At 36.3% G+C, this 26,159-nt stretch overlaps 1 protein-coding gene across 5 annotated transcripts; it reads left to right on the forward strand.

Moving 5' to 3' along the window:
• LOC109209083 (polycomb group protein EMBRYONIC FLOWER 2-like) lies at positions 1 to 26,159 on the forward strand. Of its 5 annotated transcripts, none has more exons than XM_019372261.1 (24): positions 1 to 439; positions 1,130 to 1,231; positions 3,638 to 3,833; positions 5,752 to 5,834; positions 5,962 to 6,130; positions 6,589 to 6,644; positions 7,794 to 7,911; positions 7,996 to 8,155; positions 8,236 to 8,277; positions 9,328 to 9,467; positions 10,290 to 10,352; positions 10,461 to 10,582; positions 11,381 to 11,445; positions 12,202 to 12,254; positions 12,401 to 12,454; positions 12,540 to 12,599; positions 13,030 to 13,076; positions 13,179 to 13,300; positions 17,388 to 17,574; positions 18,623 to 18,671; positions 22,060 to 22,143; positions 24,002 to 24,081; positions 25,188 to 25,277; positions 25,775 to 26,159. In XM_019372261.1, exons 4-24 carry the CDS (start codon positions 5,800 to 5,802, stop codon positions 25,896 to 25,898), a joined length of 1,920 nt encoding a protein of 639 aa, XP_019227806.1. In that variant the 5' UTR covers positions 1 to 439; positions 1,130 to 1,231; positions 3,638 to 3,833; positions 5,752 to 5,799; the 3' UTR covers positions 25,899 to 26,159. The 5 variants fall into 5 exon arrangements, with proteins under 5 accessions (XP_019227806.1, XP_019227805.1, XP_019227807.1 ...); XM_019372260.1 differs by having other exon boundaries at positions 1,142 to 1,231; XM_019372262.1 differs by having other exon boundaries at positions 1,146 to 1,231.

Below are 26,159 nucleotides of genomic sequence, written 5' to 3' on the forward strand. Positions count from 1 at the left end.
AGACCGGACCGGATCCCCGGTGAAAAAACCGTAAGATTTTTTTGGGACTCTTCCATCTTCTCCATTCTGGAAACCTAGCCGCAACGCCTCCCCCCATCTCCGCCGGAAACCGAGCCGCCTCTCCTCCTTCTTCTTCACCCTCACAGACCTACACACTATTCTCAGCAGAAAATACACACTCCCTCTCAGCTGGAACAAAAGCTGGGATAAGTTAAGTGAAGATCTAAAAATCCCAAAAGCTTGAAACACAAAAGAACTGGAATTTCTAAAGGAAGTAAGAATCGATTTCAAAACTCTACTTTTTTTTTTCTGGTTTGCACAAGCAGTAGAAGTCGAGTTCCTAGCTGTTTTGCCGAGTTCGAATCTGTCGCTGCTGATGCTTCGACCATTGCAGTGTTGGCCTTATTCGGTTCATCTTCCTTCTTTGCCTTATTGAGAGGTACACAACTGTAAAACTACACTTTTCTGTAAAAATTAGCTCCCTAAACTTAAAAGAATTATGCACTTGTAAACCGAATTAGACTGAAGAAATTTTGCTTGTAGTGCTTTCTCTATTTGACCGAATTAGATTGGAATATTGCTTTCTCTATGTATCATTTTAGAGTTTAGATGGGTGCAAACGAGTATGCAATTGTACCTATATATGTTCAGGAATATCATATATGTCTAGGAATGAAACAACAGCATATAGGTTTATTTTTCTCCAGATTCTTGTGTTTATGGTCTACTAAATTTGGGCTGCCCTAATCAACTGACCACCGTATCCAAATGTCTTGCCCTAATTAACGTTATGAGTAATGGACTGTTATATAGTTTTCTGAATTAAATCTTTACATCTTTGTTCATCTTCGTTGGTTTCTGTTGCACCACAACTAAGTCCTGTAGTGCAGAGTATTTTTGTGTCTGTTGCAGAGCCAAGCATTATTTAACATTAATTTTTTTCAACCAAAAAAAACCTTAAATTTTGATATAGTTTTCCAATTAATAAAAATATGAGAGTAGTACTTTGTAGGCTTCTGTCTCTCCACCAGCAAACGAACTGTTCTTTTTATGAAACTGTTGAGTATGCAGTTTTAGTACTGGAGTCTTGTTAAAGTTTCAATCTTCATTATGCTACTTACCCTTTAAGGTTAAATTGAAGGAAGACAGGAAAATTAAGGGATAGATAGGCGTGGAGATTGATTCGCAATCTAGTCGTGTTGTACTACTGGTTTGAAGCCCGAGCGTTTAGGTAAAATCCTAATCCATTGTTCATCAATTTTATGTCTTTCTTTGTTGACTGATTTTGAGATCGTTCATCAATTTTATGTCTTTCTTCTGCGAGTGGTTTGAAATTAGTTATAGATTCAAGTTTGTAAACTTCAAGTATAGTTTCTATTAGTTCATGTTAGCTCGTCGTGATAATTAACTAAAGTTTCAGCTTTTTGGCATAATCACTTGTCAATTTGGTTACTCGTTTGTTTGAGTTAGCGGTATTAGTTAGTCGTTTGTTAGTTGTGAATCAGTGATGCTAGTCTTCTCTCGGTGATTCTTAGTTTAGTCGTCTATATGTTCGAGTTAGCCATCTTGTGGGTGTTGATTTTAGGTCATATTCAATAATAATCAATTGAGTATATGAATCTTGAAGCCGAAGCCGAAGTCGAGCGACGACGACGACGGCGCGAGGCTTGCCTTCTTCTCAACTCTTTAAGAGCTAGAAGAAGAGCAATTGCTTATATACTCATCAAAAACCTTTTTCTCTTCCAATATGGGACAATGTCCCTTTGTCAAGGAGGAAAACTTAAATTTTCACTTAAAATTTCATTTCCCTCTATTTCCCATTCACCCTTTTTAAAGCCATATTAATGCCTGAAAACCCAACAATTACTCCGCCTATCTGTTAAGTTGTTCATTGAAGTCTATCGGATTGTCATACTTTTGCTCTTCAGGAATTTTTGTACTGGCGGGTCTGGGGAGTTGATGCTATATTTTCTCTATTTATCTGTGTTTTGATATTTTTACAGTAAATCACCAAAATCTGTATTTGAACTAAAAGTTTAAGCACAAATTATCAATATTCAAATGGTTTTAGCAGTAATCGATGATTAACTTTTATTTTCTACTCTCAAACAAGAATTTCAAGCTTTAAAGGTTGAAGAACTATGATGTTCAAGTAAAAAAGGGAAATATTTTGTTAAAACCGTAAAAACTAGAAATATTTTGCCAAGACCATCCTTTGAGGATAATGCCGTGCTAACTTCAGTACAAGGGTGCGCTATATACACTACTAGAAAAATGGCTTTTTTCGTCCAAAAATTTCCGACCGAAATCGATCGCAAAAAAAATTGATCGAAATCGGTCGGAAATGAAGTATTTGGTCGCAAAAGTTAACAAAATTTTTTCCGACAGCAAAAAAATCAAAAATTAGACCGATTTCGGTCGGAACTTGGTCAAATATTTGGTCATACCTGTATATAGTGTACAAAAATAGTTATTTATTAAAACTTTTCCAAATTTCCGACCAAATTCGGTCGGAAATTGGTCAAATATTTGGTCATACTTGCATATAATGTAACAAATAATTATTTATTAAAATTTTTCCAAATTTCCGACCGAATTCGGTCGGAAAGTTTGAAATAATTATTTCCCGCCCAAGACAAAAATTATATATATTTAATTAACCAACCGAAATAAGTTATAATTAATATTTCCGACCGAGTTCGGACGGAAAAACGATTTTAAAATAATTAAAATATAAATTTAATAATATTTATGTGTGTGTGTGTAAATTATAAATAGCTTTTAAGTAAAGAATATATATATGTGTGTGTGTGTGTGTTTGTACATAATATTTAATTGATTTAAGATCCTAAATTTTAATATTCGATATTCAATATCGAATATAGCTTATATACTATACACTTAGTATATATACATATATCTATACACACACACCGAGTGTATAGTATATAAGCTATATAAGATATACACACCAAGTGTATAGTATATAAGCTATATAAGATATACATATAGTGATTATTAGTAGGTAGAATAATTAATGAGAAATTTTCAGAAATCACTATATATATATATATATATATATATATATATATATATATGTATGTATGTATAGATATCAAATCTAGCTTATATACTATACACACTACTAAAAAACAGTTGTTTACCGATGCAGCAGTACCGACAAACTTTTTTCTGTCGCTTATAGTAATTAGTAAGTGTATTAGTTATAATTAGCTTATAGATTGACATTACACTAAGTATAAGTGCATTAGTAGTATCCTTAAGTAATGTTAGGTTCGATTCGATCGTAAATTGATAATTACATTACGTAGAAGTGTATTAGTGACAATTAGCTTATATAAATTGATAATTACACTAAGCATAAGCTTAATGTCTTAAATTTTTTAAAGCGATAATTATTCTTTCTTTGTCAAATATTTGATCTATACAATTTATTAAAAATTCTTACCAATCTATCGATTTTCAGAATTTAAGCACAGATAGTGAACAATGTAGTCAATTAACACTTTTGATTACTAGTATTAAATAATACAACAATTATAAAATGTGCCGCTTTATTTTCGGGGTGGTCAAATTAGTCATAACTTACACATTGTTCTTTGCTCCATGTTAAAAGTTTGACCCATGCCCAAGAACGCCTCTGGTTGAGTGGTCAAACAAATCAAAACCGAATACGGATCCAAAAATATCCGACCGATTTTTGGTCCGCCAATTTCAAACGACGCCACCGTTCCTTCTTCTCGGCGGTTCGATTGAACGGAGCCACCGTCCACCACCAGCTGCGAACTCGTTTTCTCCGGCGAAATCGAACAGTAAGTTTCATTCTCTCCTCTCCACATTTTCTCTTCTTTGTCTCTAATCCCTAATTCCTTTATCTAATTGTTCTAGACATTGCAATCAATTTTTATATATATATATATATATATCATTATTTTCCTAAGAATTATCATTGGTTGGTGAATTCTTTGCATATGCTAAGCTTTGGCGAGCTAAGTTACTGGGTGGGTGTGCTTGTAGGGGTAGCAAGAATTGGAGGTGCGCGCTAGCGGGCTCGAACACCACCAATATAATGAAGAAAAAAGTTAAACACAGTCCTAGGTTGTATGTGAAAAAAAGATAACTTTTTTATTGATAATTAATGTTTCTTTATCGAACCCGATAAGCACTTTAGCAACTGTTCAACAGCAAATTGATTATAGCTTTCAATTGATCTGCAAAATTTGAAGAAATAGTCTCTAGTGATAAAGTATCTCTATGTAGTTCATGTGAGTGAAGGGTCAAAACCAGCTTCGTTATATGAATTCAGACACTCATCTTTAAATCAGGAACTAATTGAGAAGCAGGGAATCTAGAAAAGTATTAGATGTTACAGAGAAAAAGGTGTCTTGCCTCCATGCATGTTTTGGAGGCTGACCTGAACTAGGCGAAGTTATAGTTCAGTTTGATCTAAGTTTTTCAACAAATTCAGCAATTATTTGTGCTGGAATGATTTATGTGATGAGCTATTGATTGATTTACGCTAGATTGATAATTCCATTGGGTTAAGTTTGCGCAGAAGTAGTTTGCTCTGCTTCAAGGAAATGGAATTGCTCACTTGTGAGAAATTTGGTCTGGTGTCAGGTGGGGGTGGGACATCGCTGGCAGACTTGTCTTTCAAGAAAGGTAGTGGGAACTAAGCAGGGGAGAGAGTGAAGGGCACATCTGCATTAGTTTAGGAAGAATATTTGGGGTGGGAGGGAGAGGGAAACAAAAATTTGGAAGTTTAGAAGAGTTGACTGGTTATCAGATGCAAAAAATTAAAATTTTGTTTGAACTGTGACCTCGACGAAAAAAGATAGTTTCATTAACCCATGAATCAACATTGCGGGAACATCTTCGTGATCTCCATAATTTTCTTTTCCTCCCTTTTGGTCTTGGATCACTATATGAGAGACACCCTCTTTTTGACAAGTCACTATATGGGAGACTCATTCATATTCTACATAAGGACAAAAATGTTGCGGATCAATCTCTCTCCCTCCCTCTCTCTCTTGTGAATCAGTCTTGATTTTTAGGGAGAGAATGATTCCTGATCTTTTTGAGTAATTAATACTGTTGAAGTATCACATTTATTTGCTAATTCATTGCAGTTGACCATTATGAGCAACTTATTCTTCCTTCAGGAATACTACTTTTTGACGACTCCTGTATTTCGCTTAAAGCATTTGCACATGAGTTCCAATGGTGTATTGCTGTGGTTCCCCCTTTCTTTATAAAACCAAAGAACAAAGTTTTATCTTGCTATAGCCACAAGTATAGTCCCTTTCGCTTGATGAAGTAACTGCACACCAGTTGCCATGTTAAGCTCCATTCACATGTTAAGTTCCAGTAGGTTCCTATTGGTTCTTTGCTTCAAGGTTCCTAACATGTAATCCCATATTCTTCATTGTATCCTTTTCTTAATATGGTTATTAGGTTGCATTTGAATTGTGGCTATTTGTTTCCATAAATTGGTATAGTGAGACTTCATGGTTATGTTTTTTCAAATGAAATGAGAACAATTGTTCTGGATATCCTCTCTTTCCCTTCCTCGCCCCCCATTCGAAGAAAAGAGGGAAGTAAAATAAGACTCATGTACAATCTGAAGGAGAAATCTGAATCAGATATTACCATTATCTTTCCTTTCCTTTTGCCCATTATGTCATGTGCTTTATGATTCTTTTCTCACATGTTTTTAATTTCTGAATTTAGTGAAGTTGAAAGAACTATGAATATACATTTGAATACTGTGTGACAAGGATGCCAGGCATACCTTTAGTGGCTCGTGAAACCACGTAAGATATTCCCTGTGCCTGCATTTGAGGTCTTATAATTATGTTTGTCAATAATTACATTTTAAAATACTGCAATGCACTTACTGAAACAAGGATATTGATTGTTATATTATAATTTGTGGAACAGGCATTACACTTGCTACTGCAGTTATTCTACAGTTACGGACTCAATGTGCAGGCAAGATTTTGCTACACATTTGTCAGCAGAGGAGAGGATTGCTGCTGAAGAAAGCCTTTCAACTTATTGCAAACCTGTTGAACTCTACAACATTCTCCAACGTCGTGCCGTTAGAAATGTAATATACTTAAAGACCACTTTTTACCTATTCCTCAAGGCTAACATTTTTGGCATTAGTTTCCTTGTTGATATTAATGATCTTGGAAAGATTGTTGGTTTTATCGTTTTTGCTTACATGCATCAAACATTCATTTTAAATAAGCACATCTTGTTTAAGTTGAAGTGTTTCCGGTAATACTCAAGACTATTATCATTCTTCTCAGCTTGATGTCTTATATATACGCATCTTCTGTGAGTTCAAGCATTTTTGATAAAAGCATACTCAAGATTATTATCTTTCTCTCAACCACGATTTTGAGGGGATGTTTTTGGTCCTGACTCCCTCCCATTTTTCTGGCTGCCAACTGTTACGAGTTTTAATGTAATTGGTCTTGCACTTTTATGAAGTGTTAATTATACATTCATCATTGGCATTTCGTGCAAGATGTTTCTAACAGAATGTAGAATATCATGCAGCCTTCCTTCCTTCAAAGATGTTTACATTACAAAATTCAAGCAAAGCACAAAAAGAGGTATATTTTGATTGTGATTGCTTTCACTCCCAAATTTCCCCATATGCAAGGTTATGTCTCATATGCTCAGATGCTCTAGGCTCTGAGGTACTTCTGATTGTCCCGTAATATAGTCTATGCTAATTCGGAAGTGAAGCTCTAAATATGTGGGGAGACATGCTTCCTTTACTCTATTCTATTGGGTTTGTTTGAATTATTTCACAATTATAGTTGCTGCTAAGTCATTATTATTGTATTAAATTTAAAGAATTTGTATAGATGATCAGGAAATGATTCAGTGGTCTAAATCAAACAAGTCCCAAGTGATAATATAGGTCTTCACAATCTGATTCAGTGTTCATACTTCATAGCACTACACTTTGACTCTTTGGTAAACATTTTTCTTTCAAACATTTGTTCATGGGTACTTACACCTTATAGGTGCAAAGTAATATTAGAAGACATACCTATTTACTGTTGCCAAGTTTGTCTAAGTAGAAGGCAAAATTTACTGACTACTGTTTGAAATAGCTGATGAAACACAATTTAGTTCAGTCTGTAGTTGGTGATCAAATATTATACGTGTTATTGATCATATCACCCTATAATATCATCCATTGTTTTAAAGCAAAAAGTGACGAGGTCCACAAGGTTTGAGGCGAAAAGCGAATGGAAGTGCACACTTTTTTAAGTGAAACGCACAATTTTCATTAAATTAAAAAATGCAAAATGTATATTAATTTTATACTATAATAAGCAAATTTCAATTAAAATAACTAGTTTGAGCAACCAATATACAATACCTTGACTTCTTTTAACTATAAAAATAAAATATACCCTTACTTATCCCCAAAATAAAGCCAACTCCTTGAAGGTGAAATTCAAATACCTCTATTAATAAAATACCTTACTTATCCAAAAAAATTTAAGTCCTTAAAGGTGAAATTCAAACAATCAGCCGCTTCTTGTTGGGATCACTTTATGTGTAATTTTTTGTAGCCCACGCTTCACCAAAACACACGGCTTCGCCATGAAACGATAACCTCTTGCTCCACATCACTTCATCGCGTTAACCAACCAAGCGATGACTTTTAGTGACATTGATTTCATCAATGTATATATACTTGCAATTAGATAGCTTTGGTTTACTACTGTGGCTAAATTTTTTAGGATTCAAATGGCAATATCTGTGCCAGCAACTGTGAACGATGAATCACAGGTCCAGAGTGTTTTTCCTCTGTGTGTCATTTTGGCAAGGCCAGTATCAAATACCGCAGGTGCTGAGGCAGTAAGTTCTTATTTTGTGCAAATACATCCAGTGAGTTGTAATCTTGTTTGCTGTTGGGTACCTCGCTAATGCCATTGGTTACAGCATTCTGCTGTCTATCAATTTAGGCGGGCATGCATATCAACTTCTTTCACAGGAGTTGATGGAATAAATCGAGCTCAAGCAAAATTCTTTCTTCCCGAGATGGATAAACTTTCAGCTGAAATAAGGGCTGGCTCTCTTGTCCTCCTGTTTGTCAGCTTTGGTAGGTATAAAGTGTTTTCTGAAACTTTATTTGTTGAGATTCGTTATGAGGGCCAACTGTAAATGGTTCTTCCTTTGCAGCTGAACTTGCTAGAGATCATTTGGATACATCTTCATTTCCATGTAAGTAGCATGGAAGTTGGAAAGGTCCTTATTTTGTGCAGTTACCGATGTCAAATAAGCTTTATGATTGCTAGCATTTGTCAAACTCAGCAAATTTTCATTTTGTTATCTCTTTTGGTATTCATTTTGATGCTTTAGAATAAGTTAAACGTACACAATTTGAAAGTCTAATGGTCTATAATGTGCCACATCTAGAAACATGTTTCTTCAGTAAAAGAAACATGTAATGAAGATTATTTCACAAGCTTGTGACCTATTTCACAAGCCTGAAGTAAAAAAAAAGAAGGCTATAATGAAATGACATAGTATTTGCAGTATGGTAACCTAGGTCTATAGTATTTCTTTCCTATTCTTGTCTTTCTTAGAAAGCATTTCCTTCTAAATCTTCATATTTAACTGATTGAGGAAAGAGAATTTCAGAGTATCCTTCTACTTGTCCCTTTATGCTCTTATATTATAAAGTGATTCTCCTTCACATCCACTAACACTGTCTATTTAATTTTCTCTTCTTCTCTTTCTGTCTCTATGGACCTGACAAGATTTGGACGCCTTTTAATTCAATGCTGGTGGTTCTAGCACATTTAGGACCTTGAAACATGATTTGATGATATTATTCCTAAAGTTAAACAGCAACAAGTGTGTGAAACCAGTCAAATTTAAAAGGAACACTGGAAACTTTGTATATCTCAATCTTATGGCAGCACATGCCAGCTTAAAAAAAACCCATTAACCTAAACATGACTATGAATTCATGTTTGTGGTTTGATGTTTATAATATATAATACTAAGGTCGAATGTTATATGTGGAATGTTGTCAACAAATGGATCTCAACAAATTCCACAGACTTTTCTCAGCTCTTGGAACATGCACTCATTGTTTAGCTCCATTAGTGCATGAAAAGAAAAACCACATAATGGTTGTTGCTATGTCAAACTCTGTTGTATTAAGGTTTCTGCAATTTTTATTGTCTTTTGCATGTTATCTTTTCTTCAGGTTTCTCATGGTCCATCTTCTTTCTCATTCTAAACTTATATTCAAAATTGTGATAGTGAATCTTGAAGGGCACTGCTTGTTGGGAAGAATGCCAATGGAATTACTTCATCTATTGTGGGAAAAGTCTCCCAATTTGTGTTTAGGGGAGAGAGCTGAGATGTTGTCAACTGTTGACTTGAGCCCTTGTTTTATGAAGGTACACTTACAGAAGTTTCTAAATAGAAGTATGTAGTGCTAGTGTAATATTGCTTAGTGGACTAATCGTGAACCAACATCTCTTTGACAATCTGGAAGAGTGATCAAGTTGATAACTAATTTTTTTCTCTCATTCAAAATTTGCATTGTTTGTTTAACAAAACTTGTGTTTTTGGAAATTTTCTTCAACCAAATACCATTAGAACATCACCTCAGTAAATTGAGGTCTAGCCACTGGTGAGGGTGTTGCAAGTGCCCTAACTCATTTCAATATGCCTCCTTTTTCTTTACCAATATTGAAATAGATTTAAAGCCAGCTTCTCAGATTAAAAACACGACAAATCTTCCATACAAATGTTGAATCTGGATATGATCTATCTCCATTATTTGCTCACTTGACTACATCGGGAGCTCTGAATCAATATGCCTTCTCTGAGGCATTACTCAATTTGGAGTTGGCTTTTGTTAGTTAAGGCAGATATTTTTGCTCCTTTGTATTATCTTCAGTAATTCTGGAAGTGAGAACGGGCAATTTTTGATCCTCTATTATTTTAATCATAAGTATAGGGCTTGATAACCAAGTCATTGGTTCTTCACATATCTGGTAGAGAGGTTGCGTCTTCTACGTAGACTGTTTTCACTTAGTGTTTCATGATGTTGAATCCGTTCATAGTGGGCATTGCAAGATATTATGCAGAGGCTAGTTCTTCTGGGCAAATGATGCTGAAAGGGCATTGCTGAAGTATTTCTGATTGAAAGGAAAGAAAAAAAGAATAACAAGAGGAACCATCTTCTCTGATGGCTATTGTGTCTTCATCTGCAGACAAGCTGTTTGGACAAAGACAGACATATTTCCTTTCAGTATCCCCGTAGTTCTGCGGCTCTGGTAGGTCATTTTTGTACTCAGTGCTTATGTTCTTGAAAATTGTAGTAAAAGATTTTTCATCTCTTTGCTTATAATTGATTTTCTTGAATAATGTTTGGATTATGAAAGGCAACAATACAGCAGCTGCAAGTCAAAATTGCTGCAGAAGAAGTTGGTGCAGGAGAAAAATCAGCTTATGATTCTTTCTCCTATGATGACATTCCTACGACTTCATTGCCTCGAATAATACGGTGAAGTTACCAATTTCTGGTCTCTTTTCTGCACTGTGTTTCTATTTTGTCATGTGTATTGCCTTTATTGTATTTCTCTTTATGCAATGCTCTTTTTACCTAGCTGTACAAGAAATTATCAGTACTACTGTTGTTGACACCGATATTTCCAACATTGTCCAGCATTGTGTTAACTCTTCCTCCCTGCACCTATTTGCATTCAGTTTATTGCTTATTTAAGCCTGTGCCACTAGGTAAATTTGGCTCTTTAGCTCATTTCAGCATTCAGGGCCATACTGCTCTAGCAAAAGTTACTGATAGATCCCCAAAATTGTACTGGTGTATATCTACCTTGTTAGAGCAGGATTAACTTTTCCCCTTATATTCCCAGCAAGTTTTGTGCATGTTTGATAGATCTTGTCATTCTTACCCATCTTTGCTAACTTCACTCATTTGTAATTGATTCAACATATTCAACCGATAAAGCCTGGGGATCCATCTTGTTTCCCAATGTGAATGCAGTGACGAAACTCAATATCATAAAAATGCTAAATATCGAACCATGCTCTCTGTGGTTTTGAAAGATTGCTCATTTTTGTCTGCTTGTCCCCTTTCAAATTTTCATTTTCTCCTTAGAAAACAACATATCCTTACCTATAAAAGAAAAAAAAAACAGTTCTTTTCTTTTCTTTCCTTTTGTTTATAGAGAATTTTGGAAGTGGGGACTTAGCTCTCTATTAAATTAAAGAGATCCAATAATTTACATGTGCATTGTGAGGTAGACATGTAGCTAATCCTTTTATTTATCGCGCTTTTTAGGTTGAGGACAGGAAATGTTGTCTTCAACTATAGGTACTATAACAACAAGTTGCAGAGAACAGAAGGTAATAATTCTTCATTTTATGGTGAAGCTATGGATTGTTTGACTTCATATTTAACTGGTTTCATTTCATTTATCGTGATATTGCCACTGATATCATTGGTGTGCTCTCGGTGGTTAGTTTCTATTTTCTTGTGCTTTTGAACTCAGCTCAGACTCTGTTGGTTAGTTTTGTTTTATAAAGGGTTTCTGTTATTTTGATGGATTTCAAATGATTAAAGCAGGCTTCTTTTCCAGTTAAAAGATCAGCTGCATTTTGTTGTTCTCTTCAAAATGAAATGTTCTTGCCTAAACTGCATCCTGAACTCACTGGTATTTTGTTGTCTCACTACTTTGATGTACCCTCCCTTCCTTTACTGACATGAATTCTTCATGTTGTTGGGTCATGTAAATGCAGGCTAACGTCAAATTTTGAGTACAATCTCTTAGTCACAACGTTAGAAATCGGGGCATAATAAAGCAAAATAGTGGACAGCATATGTCATTTTGAAATTAATTGTAGGAGCAAGCAACTAAAGGTCTCCAACTTACTAGTCAGACTTTAGTCTTTCCTATGTCAAACCGATCTGTTTGAATTGTCAGCATCCTACATTTATCAAGATATATTCAGCCCTTGGTCTGCGTGCAGTTATGGATTTTAGAATGGTGAAATTGATGAAATTTGCATTACTTTCTTCTATATGAGCGGTTTTCTTTGCCTTGATCAAATTCCTTCCATACACATTCAAGCTACTTAGTTGCTATTTTCTCTAAATTGCAGTGACTGAGGGCTTCACCTGTCCTCTCTGCTTGGTAAAATGTGCCAGCTTTAAGGTAAAGACTGGGATAATCTTCTTTTGTTTCTTTAACTAAACTAAGCTATACTGTATCCACCCTGAAATGGTTTGGGCGAGAAATTTGGTTTAGATTGACTAAATAAATAGTTTAATATTTTTGTATCTTTGCTTTTCTGGTTTTAGGGTTTGAGATATCACTTATGCTCATCTCACGATTTGTTCAACTTTGAATTTTGGGTTGGTAAACTTCAGCAAGCTTCAAATTAAATTTTAATTGTGTGTTTTGTCAGAGCTGTCAAATTTAACCTCATATCATTTGTAGGTAAATGAAGAATATCAAGCTGTAAATGTATCTGTGAGAAGTGACATGTGGAGATCTGAGGTCAGCTCTTTTTCTTTTAACTCGGAGGTGAATCTTATATGGTCTGTAATATCTGCTCTGAGTGTAAATCTGCTACAATGCAAAGTAGTTTTCTCGATATGACTGTAGGAGATGGATGCTAATCTCTTATTTTAGGTATTTTGATTTCTGTAATTGTGTCTGCAATTGATCTTCTAGGAAGCTTTACTGGGTTCTTGATGAAAAAGAAAGCGATAGAGTTTAATGGTGAATTTCCTTCATAAGGTCATGTATTTTATTTGTATGATACCTTGTTAGATTCTAACGGTCTCTATAACTTTGTTAGGCAAATGTTTGAGAAGTCAGTTCTCTATTATTTAATTCATTTCAGATACTTGAACTTGCTTGACTAATCTCATAGTCATGCTTTTTCTACTGTGTGAATTAATTTTCTTTCTGGACTGCTGTTCAGATTGTTGCTAATGGCGTTGATCCTAAGCAACAAACATTCTTCTTTTGGTATGTAACTATCATGCTCCTTCAGTTTGTTTATTAGCTATTTGATGTTATTTCAGAAGTATGTTATGAGATTCTACTGGTTTACCTGTAATTTGTTCTCAGTTCAAAGCCACTAAGACGGAGGAAACGGCAGGATTTATTTCAAAATTCAAAGTATGTGCACCCACTTGTTTTAGATTCAGATTTCCCTACATCAACAAATGGGCTCAATGACAAGATTAATGGTAATGATGACCCATTGTATTCGTTGGATTATTCAATTTGTTGTTAGTTCTGTGTTCCTTTGTAAGTGTGGTAGATCATGGTTTCTTAATGGATACATGTAAATGAATATTACTTGTCAAAGTATCACCGACATCTTTTTTGTACGTTAAAGGTGCATAGTTGATCTATTGGAAACTGCCTCTCTATCTCAACAAGGTAGGGGTAAGGCTGCGTATATACTACCCTCCCCAGGCCTCACTATGTGGGGTTATACTGGGTTTGTTGTTGTTGTGGTTGAAAGGTGCATAGTTGTTGTCTGAAAGTGCAAATTTGTTTGGTTCTTGACTTCTTGTAGATAAGGAACTTCCTAGATGATTTTTCCTTGCATACTTTGCCATAAAAAAATTAAAATTGTCTTGCCTATGCAAAATGGTAGCAGATGTTCCCTTTATACACTCGTCACTCATTGAAGACTTTGCAAATTACCTTGGTGGAATTTGTGTGCTACTGGCCCCCTCAGGGCATGGTTGGCATGTGGGCTAGGCCAGGCCCAACCCAACACATTAAGCGAAGGCACATTGAGCTAGTGTGCCGAGTCGCGTTGGTCTTCCCTTTGTGTGCCGGATTGTGGGCTAGCTCTTTGGGCCAAAAGTTGAGCACACTCCATTCACGACCTCTTAAGGATGTGGGCTGGGGGTCTGGGTTAACTGGGCCGGGTTAATGTGTTGGAAATGTGTGTTGGGAATTTTTTTTACAACCTTTTAATTTAAATACAAAAGGTAAAGAGTGAATTGAAGAACTGGATTTGGAATTTTGGTATTTGGATACATTTCCTCAAAGGCTCAAAGTTTTAATTTTATTAAGTTTAAACTTACAAATTGCAAACTAACTTTATTGTTTAAACTGAACTTGCAAATTACTTACTAACTTACATTCTACTACAAGAGTTTCCAATTTAAACTTTAAAATATGATGAAGTAAAAAATGAGAAACTACTAAACTGAAGTTAAAGTATTATTTTGTATTTGGATACAAATTTGAAAAAAAAAACCTCAGAAGCTAAATTAGCCTTAGATTTTTTAAGTATACAAATTGCAAATTTGTGTTTTCATTTTTGATCATTAAACTTGCAAATTACAACAAGACTCAAGAGTTTCTATTGAAGTAAAAGAAATAAAGAGGAACTTCAAAATACAATAGATGAACAAAGAATATCAAAAGTTTCTAAAAGAATTAGTCATCTCCTCAATATCAATTCGAGTAGGATTAGTTGGTATCGGACTATCTTGATTGTCACTTCTCGCCACTTTGGTCAGATGACATCGTCATGACGTCTTCATGTGCTTCATCTTCTGGTCTAGGGCTGTCCAAAACCGAACCATAAATCGATTTATTGGTATCGGATTATCGGCTGAACGGTTGGGAAACGGTTTCGAATTTTCTAGTTAACGGTTTATAGTAGCGGTTTGCTTGTTTTCCTTATTGGTTTAGCTGTCAGCCCATTAAGAATTATTAGATTTATATTTCTACCCCATGTATATAAAGTATCTTTAAAAACCCTAAAGCCCTTCGCTCAGCTCCACTTCTCCAAGCCTCCAGCCTCCGACTCCAGCCGACTGTCCACCGATGTTCTCCAATTTCCATTCCAGCTTCCAATATCAGATATGTTTCTTTGTCCACGATTAACCAAGTTGACAAGTTAAGAAAAATCCCCTCTTCTTTTGTTCCATTGAGCTCGATTTGCCTTGAGTACATCTTACTTTTTGTAATTCTAAAACAAGGGAAGGGAAGATTCACTATCAATGCCATTAGCCAAGCAGGGCCAGGTTCTTAGTTTTTCTTCTTCAATTTGTTTTTTTAAATCTTGGATACTCTAAATCAGAATCTAAAGCTTATTAATTTAAGCCTTGAATGCGATTTGGAATATCATTCAATCCAAAATGACATTCCAATTGTTTCTCATTTTTGAATTTTTGGTCGATGGAATATATATCTTGTGTACATTACCGATAACTGCTAAATCAAAACTGAACCAACCAATATCTTATGCGTTAGGTTAGCGGTTTAGTACATTTGAAAATCGATAACCGCTAAGCCGAACCGTTTAGCACATATATCCAATCGAACCGCCCGATAAGCACCCCTACTCCGGTTGCTTTTCCTCTATGCTTGATTTTTTTGGATTTTTTCGCTCTAACCCAATCTCTTAAACAGACTAGTGTTTTCAATGCTGGCCTAACCAATGAGTGTTTGTTGTCTCCAAACTACATCCTTGTTTGGCTAAAAGCACTTTCTGACGCCATGGTTGAAACTAAAAGCACATCTCGAGCCATTTTCGAAAGAACAGGAAATTGTTTTAAGTTATCCTTCTACCGTTTCAAAATGTTAAGAAGAGTTTGGTTTATTATCTTGTTTAACAATAGGGCCAAAGTGTAACTTTCTTAGTAGGGGGTTAATAATATAATTTTTTGGGAGGGGTGGGGATGTTTTGGGGGTTGAGGTGCTGATTTAGCCGTTTAGGCCTTAAGCAATGGCCAACGTTGAAAGTTCTCCGTTTCCAACGAACAGGTTTTTGACCAAGGAAACAAAATTGGTGAGTTAGTGTGCGGCGGTGACCAATTTTACTATATGTGGGCTGGTCCTGGTTCTGAGCCAAAGTATACCAGCCCACTCTAGCCCCCTAACCTGCACCAGAGCACTCTAACCCCCTTTCCTATATGTGGGGCCGGGTCGGTCCGGTTCTTTTGTGTGCCAGTGGTGTGCCTAGTTGACTTGACTCGGCATATTAGCCACCCATACCTCGTGTATTTCTCAGTTATCAATGTATCATGGTGGAATAATGATTATATAAATTTCAACCAAGTGCACACATGCTTGTGTGCATTTATAATATTAAAAATTAAATTCTGATCAGCGTAACAGTAGTTGAAAGAAAACAAAAGTATCCGGTAAATGGGAAGAAAGTAGGAAGGTGAAAGCAAAATGGAAAAAAATCAACCATTGAATGTTTGACCATATGCACCCAGTCTCTCTCCTTGTTATTAGGGTGGGAGGGTTACAAGGGAGTAGTGGATAGGTTTAAGCTACATCAACCGCCTCCTTCTCTCTTATGGTACTTGCCGAGGGAGCGATGATCTTTTATGTAGCTAAACGCGCTTATATAGAAGAGGGTTTTTAGCTTTTGCATTTATGTATATGTGAGTTATTTGTTCCAATGTTTAACCGGTGGAACTGTTGCGTGCCCCAGTGCAAGGTGAATGCCAATCATCTTGCGGCATAGGTGGGGCGTATCATGAGACGCATGGCCCAACTGCTCGAGCGTGTCCCAGATGCATGGTATGTGTAACGGCCCAGGCCTGCTGACAAAGTATTGTCCACTTTGGCCCAATCCATCTGGGCCATCGCAAAAGCTTTTGGGCCTCACGGTTTTGTCCCCTTTGGGCTTTAACCCAAAAGGCGTCTCTACAGTTGAATCTTGAACTCATCCTCACGTGGCCCCTAACTTCCCCTCCCATTTTTATGAGGCGATGTGGGGTTTGCCTAAGACAAATTTCACAGCAAACCCCTTTTGAGTTCAACGCGAGCGGTCCATGGGCTGTTACAACTTGAGTTCTGTTCAATTTCCCCTTGAAATTTTCCTAAGTAACTCTGGACTCAAACCACAATTCACAATCCAAAATGCATAGGTTTGAATATCTGCCAAGTCAATTTTAGTCCTAATGTCCACTCATTTGCTAACTCAGATTCTTGGTTTGCAAAGTTAATTACATAATTGCTTGATGGAAGAGGAGAAAATTTACCAAGTTACTAAGTGGCATAATCTAACGGTATAATCTGAAATATTGGTGTCTTTCTGCCAGCCCAACTGTTGAATGCCATTAACTTCTGTTTAACTATTGTTCCAGCAGTATTGACTTTCTGTTATTTGTGTTATTTGAGAGGAGGGAGGTAAGGGGGGTAGTGTTCTTTTCTTTTCATACAACTTGTAGCAAGTTGTAAGATGTGGCTTATTCCTCTAGCACTTTGCATGATTATTGGAGAAGAATTTCATGAAATAACTGCTGCCATTCTGCTCATTTGTGGACACTTTTGTTGAATATATATCAGGTGTTGCTGAGGCTGTAGAGTGTGATCCATCAAGTCCCAATGGTGCAGGCGTTTCTTCTGCAACTGGTCACTTGTATCCAGATCCTGACTCTGTGCAATCAGTACCAGGAAGCACTCTTGCACCCCCAGCACTGCTTCAGTTTGCCAAGTCAAGAAAGTTATCAGTTGAGCGCTCTGATCCCAGAAAGTATGTTCGACGGCACAGTGTTGAGTAGCATTTTTTTTAACCAAATTATTTTGGGTGGAAAAGATTTCACTGCAGATCTTCAGTACCGGGTCCAATAAATCATCAATTAGCAGACTTTGTTTGCTGCAGTTGGCATTAATCGCTTGAACTTTACTGTGGATTATTGGCTGTCTAATTTGGAGCTATTATTTCCCTTTTATGACTGTACCCCATTGAGCCTACTGCAGTTATGGTGCTTGTTTTTGGGAGGTGGGGTGTAACATGCCCATGTTTTGTAAATTTGAGGTTTTGATGTCTATAATTTTGAGAATTTTTGGAAATTATTGTGAAAGACATACTTCCTCCCTTTAGTTTTTTCTCAATAATTCGATGGTGCCCCATACCTTCAAATTCTCTCTTGGCCTCTAGTTTAGTGACCGGTAGGGTCGCTGTATCCAACTTGGACCTACGGCAGTTGTGAAGGTGTATCTATGAAGGATATACTAGCCCTCTAGTGTTTCAAAAAATTCAAGGGTGCCACCATCTTCAAATGTGGTCTTTGCCTTAGGTCTAGTGCCTAGTAATGGTGGTTTTCTGTTCTGTCTTTTAATAGCCTCAATCTTAACTTTATCAGAAACCTAGACCATGATCACGATTTTAGTATTGGCAAGACGGACTGGTTCTCAACTATCCATTCTGTAGTTTGATGGTACACTTGTGTTTTGAGTTTCTCGTTGACTGCGGTTTACTTCCCTTTTGATGGATGCGTCGAACCCTTTCCCTCTCTTTCTCTGTCTGCTGTTAAATTGTATTTTAGCTTATATGCAACAGAGTTAGGACTGGTTTTTGTCTTGGTTAAGAATGCTAAAAATTAATTGTATTGAGACTGTCCAGTGATGCTTTTCTGTATTATCTGGATTTCTGTGTTTCTTGATTTTGCTTAATGTCTTTGATGTGATACTAGTTGGGAGAAAATTGACTACACAAATTTTCTGTATTATGGTTTACCTTTATAGTTCGTAGATAAGATTGTCTGGCTTTTAATACAATGTTGTTTTTTCTTTTACAGTCGTGCACTCCTGCAAAAAAGGCAATTCTTTCATTCTCATAGAGCCCAGGTAATCAATTTCTTACCTTGTGCTCTGGGATCTTAGAATTTCTTTTTGCTTCTGCATAAAGCAACTGCTATTCCTACTGATGATGGACTAGAATGTGAAATGCTTAACAATCAGGCTTATTTTGTATATACTCAATGTATACAGTTGTCTTAGAGTCTTACAGAGTGGACGTTGCACATAAAAATTCACAGTCAGTGTGCCAATATGTCTGCTTTTGGTCAAGTCAACTTGCTTGATAGGTTGTGTAATTGACCCAAGGCTGAAGCAGAGTATCCTATCAGTCAATGATGGATTACCTCTTCGCAACTATATATTATGGCCTTCTTAAAAAATATAGATGATGACCAATTTATACTTGGTATATGAGAGGATCAATTGGCATCTTAAAGTCGTTAACCAACTTGTGAGCGCGCTGGATATGACAACACGGGATGGTGTTCATTTATCCGGAAGGAAACATGGGATAATTTTCTGATTCACTGCAGTCAAGTTTTGAATGATTATTTGTTTCTAATGTTAGAACTATTTGATCATGTGTGTCATCTGTGATATTTGAAAAATGAAGTAGCATACTACATTAATATCTGTCAAAAAAATGAATCAAAAAGTGGAGAATGTGTAGCCATCATGTATTTTTCCTTGAGAAATTGCATACATATTTTGTTTACGGGTTGCATGCTCCTTGAGTGCTTCTTTATTTATCACATTTACTTAACTGAAAAAAGGAACCTATTCCTTGAGTACTATTATGTTCTTTGCATTAAAAACGTATTGACCTATCACTTCTTTACAGAATGATTCATGCATATAGTTGTAACTAGGAAGCCAGACATTCTGCAGCTTGTTTAGTTAATTGTATCCTAATTGAAGAAAAAATTTCTGTAGCTTAATTAGTTGAAGTACAACTTGTATTACACATGGTGAATTTGGAAGGACAAAAAAGGAAAACATAGTTCCTGTAAGTTTCCAAGTTGGTCAAATGGATTTGTGATACTCTATACGAGACAGGGTATGTTGTACACAACAACAACAACATACCAGTAAAATCCCACTAGTGGGGTCTGGGGAGATTAGAGTGTACGCAGACCTTACCCCTACCCCGAAAAGGGTAGAGAAGCTGTTTCCGGGAGACTCTCGGCTCAACAGGAGAGACAATAATATCAGAAAAGAAACAAAAAAAAAGGCATGTAACAACAAAAGATGCCAGAAAGAAAATAACGACGACGAATAAGTGAAAGGACATTAACAAAAACTATGCAAAACAACAATGTGAACACAACATAGACCGCTAACAAACCTAACAAAACTCTATCAGACTACCCGGTACAAAGAGGGAAGAACTCTCGACTACCCCCTAGCCCACCACCCTAATGCTCGACCTCCATATGTTCCTATCAAGAGCCATGTCCTCGGAAATCAGAAGCCGCGCCATGTCCTGCCTGATCACCTCGCCCCAATACTTCTTAGGCCGCCCTCTGCCTCTTCTAGTACCTGCCAAAGTCAACTGCTCACATCTCCTAACCGTTGCATCTAGGCTTCTCCTCCGCTTGTGTCTGAACCATCTAATCCGCGCTTCCCGAATCTTGTCATCCACGGGAGCCACACCCACCGAGAAAGATATGTTGTACTATCAATAAATTTCAATCGGGGATATATATGTATCTTTAAGATACTGAAACGATTACCATTATTGGTATCAAACCAATAACGTTTTATACAAGCTAAATCTTCTAATCTATACTTTTCTCTTTATAAGAAGGTTACTTCATCCAAAATTGACTCTAGCTTTTTACATTGTTTTTGTCACGTTGGGAGGTGAAGCATTTGAAAAAAAATGACAAGAGTTGAACTTAGGGGATACATAATTTCAGGAAGCCTTGGTGATCCTGAAATATTTTGAGAACTGCATTTAAATATTTCAAGTAGTATCGGAAGCTATTTTTTTAAATTTTATATAAATTAAATAATATCAGAAGATATGTTTTGTGGATTATATATTTGACGAATCGGAGCAATATTTGAAATCTATGGGGAACATTGTAGTTTTGAGTTCTCTTTATCGTGTTTTGGAGGGAACTGAAGGATTTACATGGGTGACAAAAGATCCGAAGCTACCAGCTGACTCCTTATTCCTGTGGAGAACTACTAATTTTGTCTTCTAATGTATTTAGTGTGAACGCTTATGAAATATTAAATCAGTACTTGGAACTCACTGTGCTAAGTAATTCGATATTTAAAATCTTTGATTATGGGATCAGAAAAATCTTAATGGTATCAATGTAAATACTTTACTAAATTTAATCTAAGGCAACCTGGCTTGTTAGTTGTTACTGTATTTGAAGAATAGCAAATCATTATGTCACATATCTCAAATAAATATAATGTTTAAAACCAAGTAGTTCAGATATTTAGTTCATAATATTTCTTTGACAATTATATCGACTGATTTTAAGAATTTTCAGAAGTTAACCTATTATAAATAAAAAAAGAAATCTCAAATAAATAAAAAGCATAGTAGACATTAACAAGTAGTTTACTTTTTAGATTAGCTGCATATCAATCAATGGAGAGAGATAAAATTCAGCAACCTAAATTATTCAATGATCAAGACTTCGGTCTCTAGGTTTCAATTTTATCAAAAAGCCCCACCACTGAAGGCTTTGTCACTGCCTAAGTACTGCTAGAGTTTGTAGTCATATATTGACATGTTGGGTTTATTGTTGGAAGCTTCCTACATTGTTAAGTTATAAAAAACCTATCCCGGTTTACTTTTCATTTTTTTTTTGATTTGCACCGGGTGTCCGAGTCTCTAAGAGCCCCGACTAATCCCGGGGGTACACAGGCCCTAGACAAGGAGTTTCCCGCAAGTGCACCACGGTTAATTCAGGTTTTACCCAGTCCGATGGCCCTCAGAAATTATTTGCACCCAGTGAGTTTCGAACTTGAGACCTTGAAAGGGAGCAAACCCCAAGGCTCAAGTCTATTGCCACCGGGCTAACCCCTGAGGGTTATCCCTGTTTACTTTTCATGTTTTTCGTTGAATCAGATATGCGGCAAAATTCACTTGTTTGGGTATCATTCGTTGGATATATATATAATTTCACTTGAACAAATTTAAGATCTAAAATAATGACAGTTCAATATTGGCTTCCGCTGTTGTGTGTTGTGATTTCCATTTGAAATAGCCCCAGTTCTTGGGGTCTGGAGGTGAATTATCTAGCTGAATGTGACACAAAATTGAATAAATTTTGAAAGGTTTGGCTACTTGTAATGAATCTTAAAATCTTTCCAAGAACTGATGGCCAATATATGTCTTTAGAAATCTGGGAAGCAATGAGGAGTCCTTTAAACCATATGTTTGCTAATGAAATTTTTTATTGGGGTGAAGCCCATGGCACTGGAGCAGGTTTTATCAGATCGAGACAGTGAGGATGAAGTTGATGATGATGTTGCAGATCTTGAAGATCGAAGGGTATGCAGCATAATTATATAGTTTGCTTCTTTGTTTTACTCTGCATCCAAATTAATTGGCTGACTTTTTGGGATAGTTTTGTCCTAATTGTCTTGACCCTTCAAATAAATGGCAACAACTTGCTCTCTTAACAACTTGTTATATCCTCTTATTAAACTTTCCCACTTTCGTTCGTTGTAACAATTATCTTAAGTATATTGTATTAACTTAACTTATTTTTTGATAAGGGGTATTAACTGAACTTATTATGCCATTCAAAATTACTCTCTTCATTCTCAAATTGGGTCTTCCAAATTTTGGGCTTGAAAGTAAAGGGATTAATTTATAAAGGGTCGTTTGGTGCGCCAAACAGCACTTACTAACCGTAATTTGGTTACGGTGACGGTATTATTAGCTGGACTACTTTCCATTTTTTTATACCAGGCCAATGACCGGATTGCACTTCTCCTGCAGTTATGCAGTCCACATTTTCGTCACAAGCAGATCACAATTAGCTCTATGAATACCCTGTGCCACAAGTCGATATTTTAATTGCAAAGTGCTGCATCTATTTCTTCTAATAATTCCATGGGCATCCTACTTTGATCATCACAAATCCTACACACTAACAATTCAAGCGTCCAACTAAAAGAACTTACAATAAAACACGTATAGCAGGAGAAGAAATAAAAATCTAGCAAAAAGAAGAGAGAGAGAGAGCAATAACATTTGTATAAAACTCTGATAAATAAAGGAAAAATGTAGAAAATGAACAATTTGCAAAAAGAGATCATAGTAAAAATGGTGAAAATACTACAAAGCGCGTCCAAAGAAAAAGAAAGAGGGCTAGAAAAGCACGATTATAAATCATAAGACATTCAGAAAAAAGGATTGCTGATGAGAAGTTCCAGAAAAGCTGAATAACCGAATTACAGAAAATTTAATCAGATATTTAGAAGTGGAGATTGCCACTGTGTGACAGTGGAGGAAGATCGTCATCATCGAGGGTGAATGGAGGCAGGCAGACCATCATCAGTATCAATGCAGTTTTTTTTGGTGGGAGGTGGTGGGCTTGAGGCGGGTCGTTGTCATTGAGGGGCCAGGACATGAGGAAGGACACTTGGGAAGGGGATAAGGGTAGAGGAGAAAGGTCTGAGCATTTTGCAGAATGTTATCTATTCATGATCCTGGAGGGACATATTTACTATATTTCTATATATTGCATCAGTGAGTTATATTGTCCCATATATACTAGAGTTTTGAAAATTATCAGCAAGCAGTAGCGTCCATATGGGTTGCTGCTGCTGCTGTTGTAATTTTCTTAACAGCTGAGTAATTGAATCAAAATCTCATTTAATGACGTAAACTTTTGATAAGTTGTAAATTTCATTGATCTAAAGGATATATCTTCTAATTGCTTAAAACTAAAATCAAGGTCTGGGCATTTTGCAGAATGTATTTATTCATGATCCACCATTTTCCTTAAATCTGATTCAGACTAGGCAAATCGCCTTTGGTTTTGCCTCAAATGAATGAAAATGGTATTTTGAATGGTTTGGATGAATATCGACCACTGAAACCAACTAGGGAAAGATGTGGTTTGATGTCTGGTTCTAACTGGATGATAAACGTTTTTTGCCCAATATTAGCTTGTCATTTGAAGGAACTGTATTGTCTCAACTTGAATGTTAGGCAGAATCATGGAACTCCTTAAGCTGCTAATATAATGCGTTTGAGAACTACGGAAGGTTACCCAAACTGTTCCCTCCAACTGATTTCCCTTGGGAACTGCTGCAAAATTTTGTTAATTCAAGAGGCAAGATTTTGATTCTATAAGTTATTTGAAGAAATCATTCAACTAACTTCAGACATATTACAGATGCTTGATGATTTCGTGGATGTTACCAAAGATGAGAAGCAAATGATGCATCTATGGAACTCATTTGTTAGAAAGCAAAGGTACTGTCTTATTTAGTATCTGGTTTGATTTGCTTGTATCGTTTTTCCTATTATTATCCGGAGTGCTGGGGTATGGAGACGTGTGTATCGCACGCTCTTATTTTTGTTTGGGTGAAGAGGGAGGGCCTGTGAAGTAATAGTAGATGGTGGATAACTTAGGAATGTATTAAAAGTGCAACAATCTGCAATTAGCTTCTCCAACCTTCCCCGAAATAGGTGGAGTGAAAAGAAGGTAAGTCTCATTTACTTCTTTACCATTGTGCAAAAGAGAAGGGCATGGCAACTGTTTTTAGGGAAGTAGAAGACCAGTCCACCTCTTCCTTCCACTACCTTTCATCTTCGTTTATCCAAAAACAGTGTTATATTAGTGAGTAAATGCCATTCGTTGCCACCCAACTTGCTAGTTTCGGTACGAGAGTGACATCACCTTGTACCTCATCTACTGCCTGGGAAATAGGAAAAGAGAAAGACAAAAGAAGAGTTCCTTGAAAAAGAGAAGGCCGTCCTTGATCTGATGCTCTCAAATAGACATTTTTTGAGAACTTCTGGAAAATGCTGCGTCATTTAAGGGTTTTGGAGAAGCAGCTAACCTGTTTTCTCTGTTCTTATTAAGTCACACGAACTTCTCACTGAAGTAAATGTGTTTTGAAGTTGGGTCTGTCTTTCTTCCCGCTTCATGCACAAGTAGACTGGTAAGATTATCAGAATAATAATATATTAAGCAAAAACGAAAGTTGTATAAAGCAACAAAGGACAACAAGTGTGGTTTTCTCGTGCTGAATTACATACTTGTTGGTGATAAAGGGATGCCTGTTGGAAAAGTTCTGTTGCTGAATTCCCTTCCTGCTGGCTGTAAAGAGCAACAGAGGGAGAATTGATGGTAGAACAAGAGGATTGTGTGGGTCTGGGGGTGAGAAGAGGAGCTTAAGTACTATAGAGAAGCTTCTAATTCAAGTTGGTTTACGATGAGTTTGTTTCTTGTCTCATTCCCCTTTAGTTTCAGAAATTTGTTAATTTTGAGTCTCAGTTTATTTTGAAGTGCGACCTTTCCTCTTTATTTTTTATATTTTTATATTTGTATAACATCTTTCTTGTTACTGTGGCAGGGTGTTGGCAGATGGTCACATTCCTTGGGCATGTGAGGCTTTTTCAAAGCTGCATGGTGAGGAGTTCGCCCGAGCACCAGCCTTGCTGTGGTAATTAATCTTCTTAGTTACCTGTGTTGACATTTCACTGTTATTTCTATCCGATGCTATCCAATCCATACACCTGTATCGTGCCTTTCTTTGGTTCACCTGAGATCCTGTATGTTTCCCAGAAAGAAACTGCTCTGTATTTTGTTGAACACTCTAAATTAGAATGTTGGTCTATTTCATGATCACGATGCTTATTGGGAATTTCTGAGCTTGTTTATCTTATTTACATTTTTTTGGGTGGCTCATTTTTCTTTACTCATGGAAACAAATTTATTGTTGGTTTTGTCACATAAATACATGTTTTCTCAGATCTGATGAAGTTGTAATAGTGCCATCAACAAACGTCTAGACAGTTTAGGGGCACTGGGTTTCCCTTAAAATTGCTGATTTAGGTCTATCTCAATATGTGATAATTGCTCATCATCTACAGTAGCATGTACTCTGTTTTTCCTCATCTCTACTGTAGCTTTTATGTATAATTCAATGTTTTATGGCAGGTGCTGGAGATTATTCATGATCAAACTGTGGAACCATGGCCTTATTGATGCGCGTGGAATCAACAATTGTAACCTAATACTAGAGCAATTCCAAAGCCAAGACAATGATTCTACTAGAAGCTGAATACCCGTGTGACAATATTTCACAATCTAGCAATGGATTTGGTAGTGATACAGCTTTGTGGCTGGATCTACATCTCCAAATTTTCAATTTCTGTTTTCTTAATGTTATCGTGGCTAGATGACTGTTTTGTCTTTTAAGGGTAAGATTCGCTAATTTAATGTGTTATAGAGGTCATACAGTGGCATCTGCCATTCTAAATTAGAAATTAATGATTCACATTGTTCAAGGGCTCTATTATATCTTCAGTCTGATTCTTTTTCA

Source organism: Nicotiana attenuata, unplaced genomic scaffold, assembly GCF_001879085.1.
Source record: "Nicotiana attenuata strain UT unplaced genomic scaffold, NIATTr2, whole genome shotgun sequence".
In the NCBI taxonomy this organism is placed as follows: Eukaryota; Viridiplantae; Streptophyta; class Magnoliopsida; order Solanales; family Solanaceae; genus Nicotiana; species Nicotiana attenuata.

Excerpts from the sequence above, each read along its gene's own strand:
- LOC109209083 (XM_019372261.1), top strand. The coding sequence starts at position 5,800 with ATGCCAGGCATACCTTTAGTGGCTCGTGAAACCAC. Across the intron at positions 12,600-13,029 it reads GTGACATGTGGAGATCTGAG|ATTGTTGCTAATGGCGTTGA; the intron begins GTCAGCTCTTTT and ends ACTGCTGTTCAG. Across the intron at positions 13,077-13,178 it reads CAACAAACATTCTTCTTTTG|TTCAAAGCCACTAAGACGGA; the intron begins GTATGTAACTAT and ends ATTTGTTCTCAG.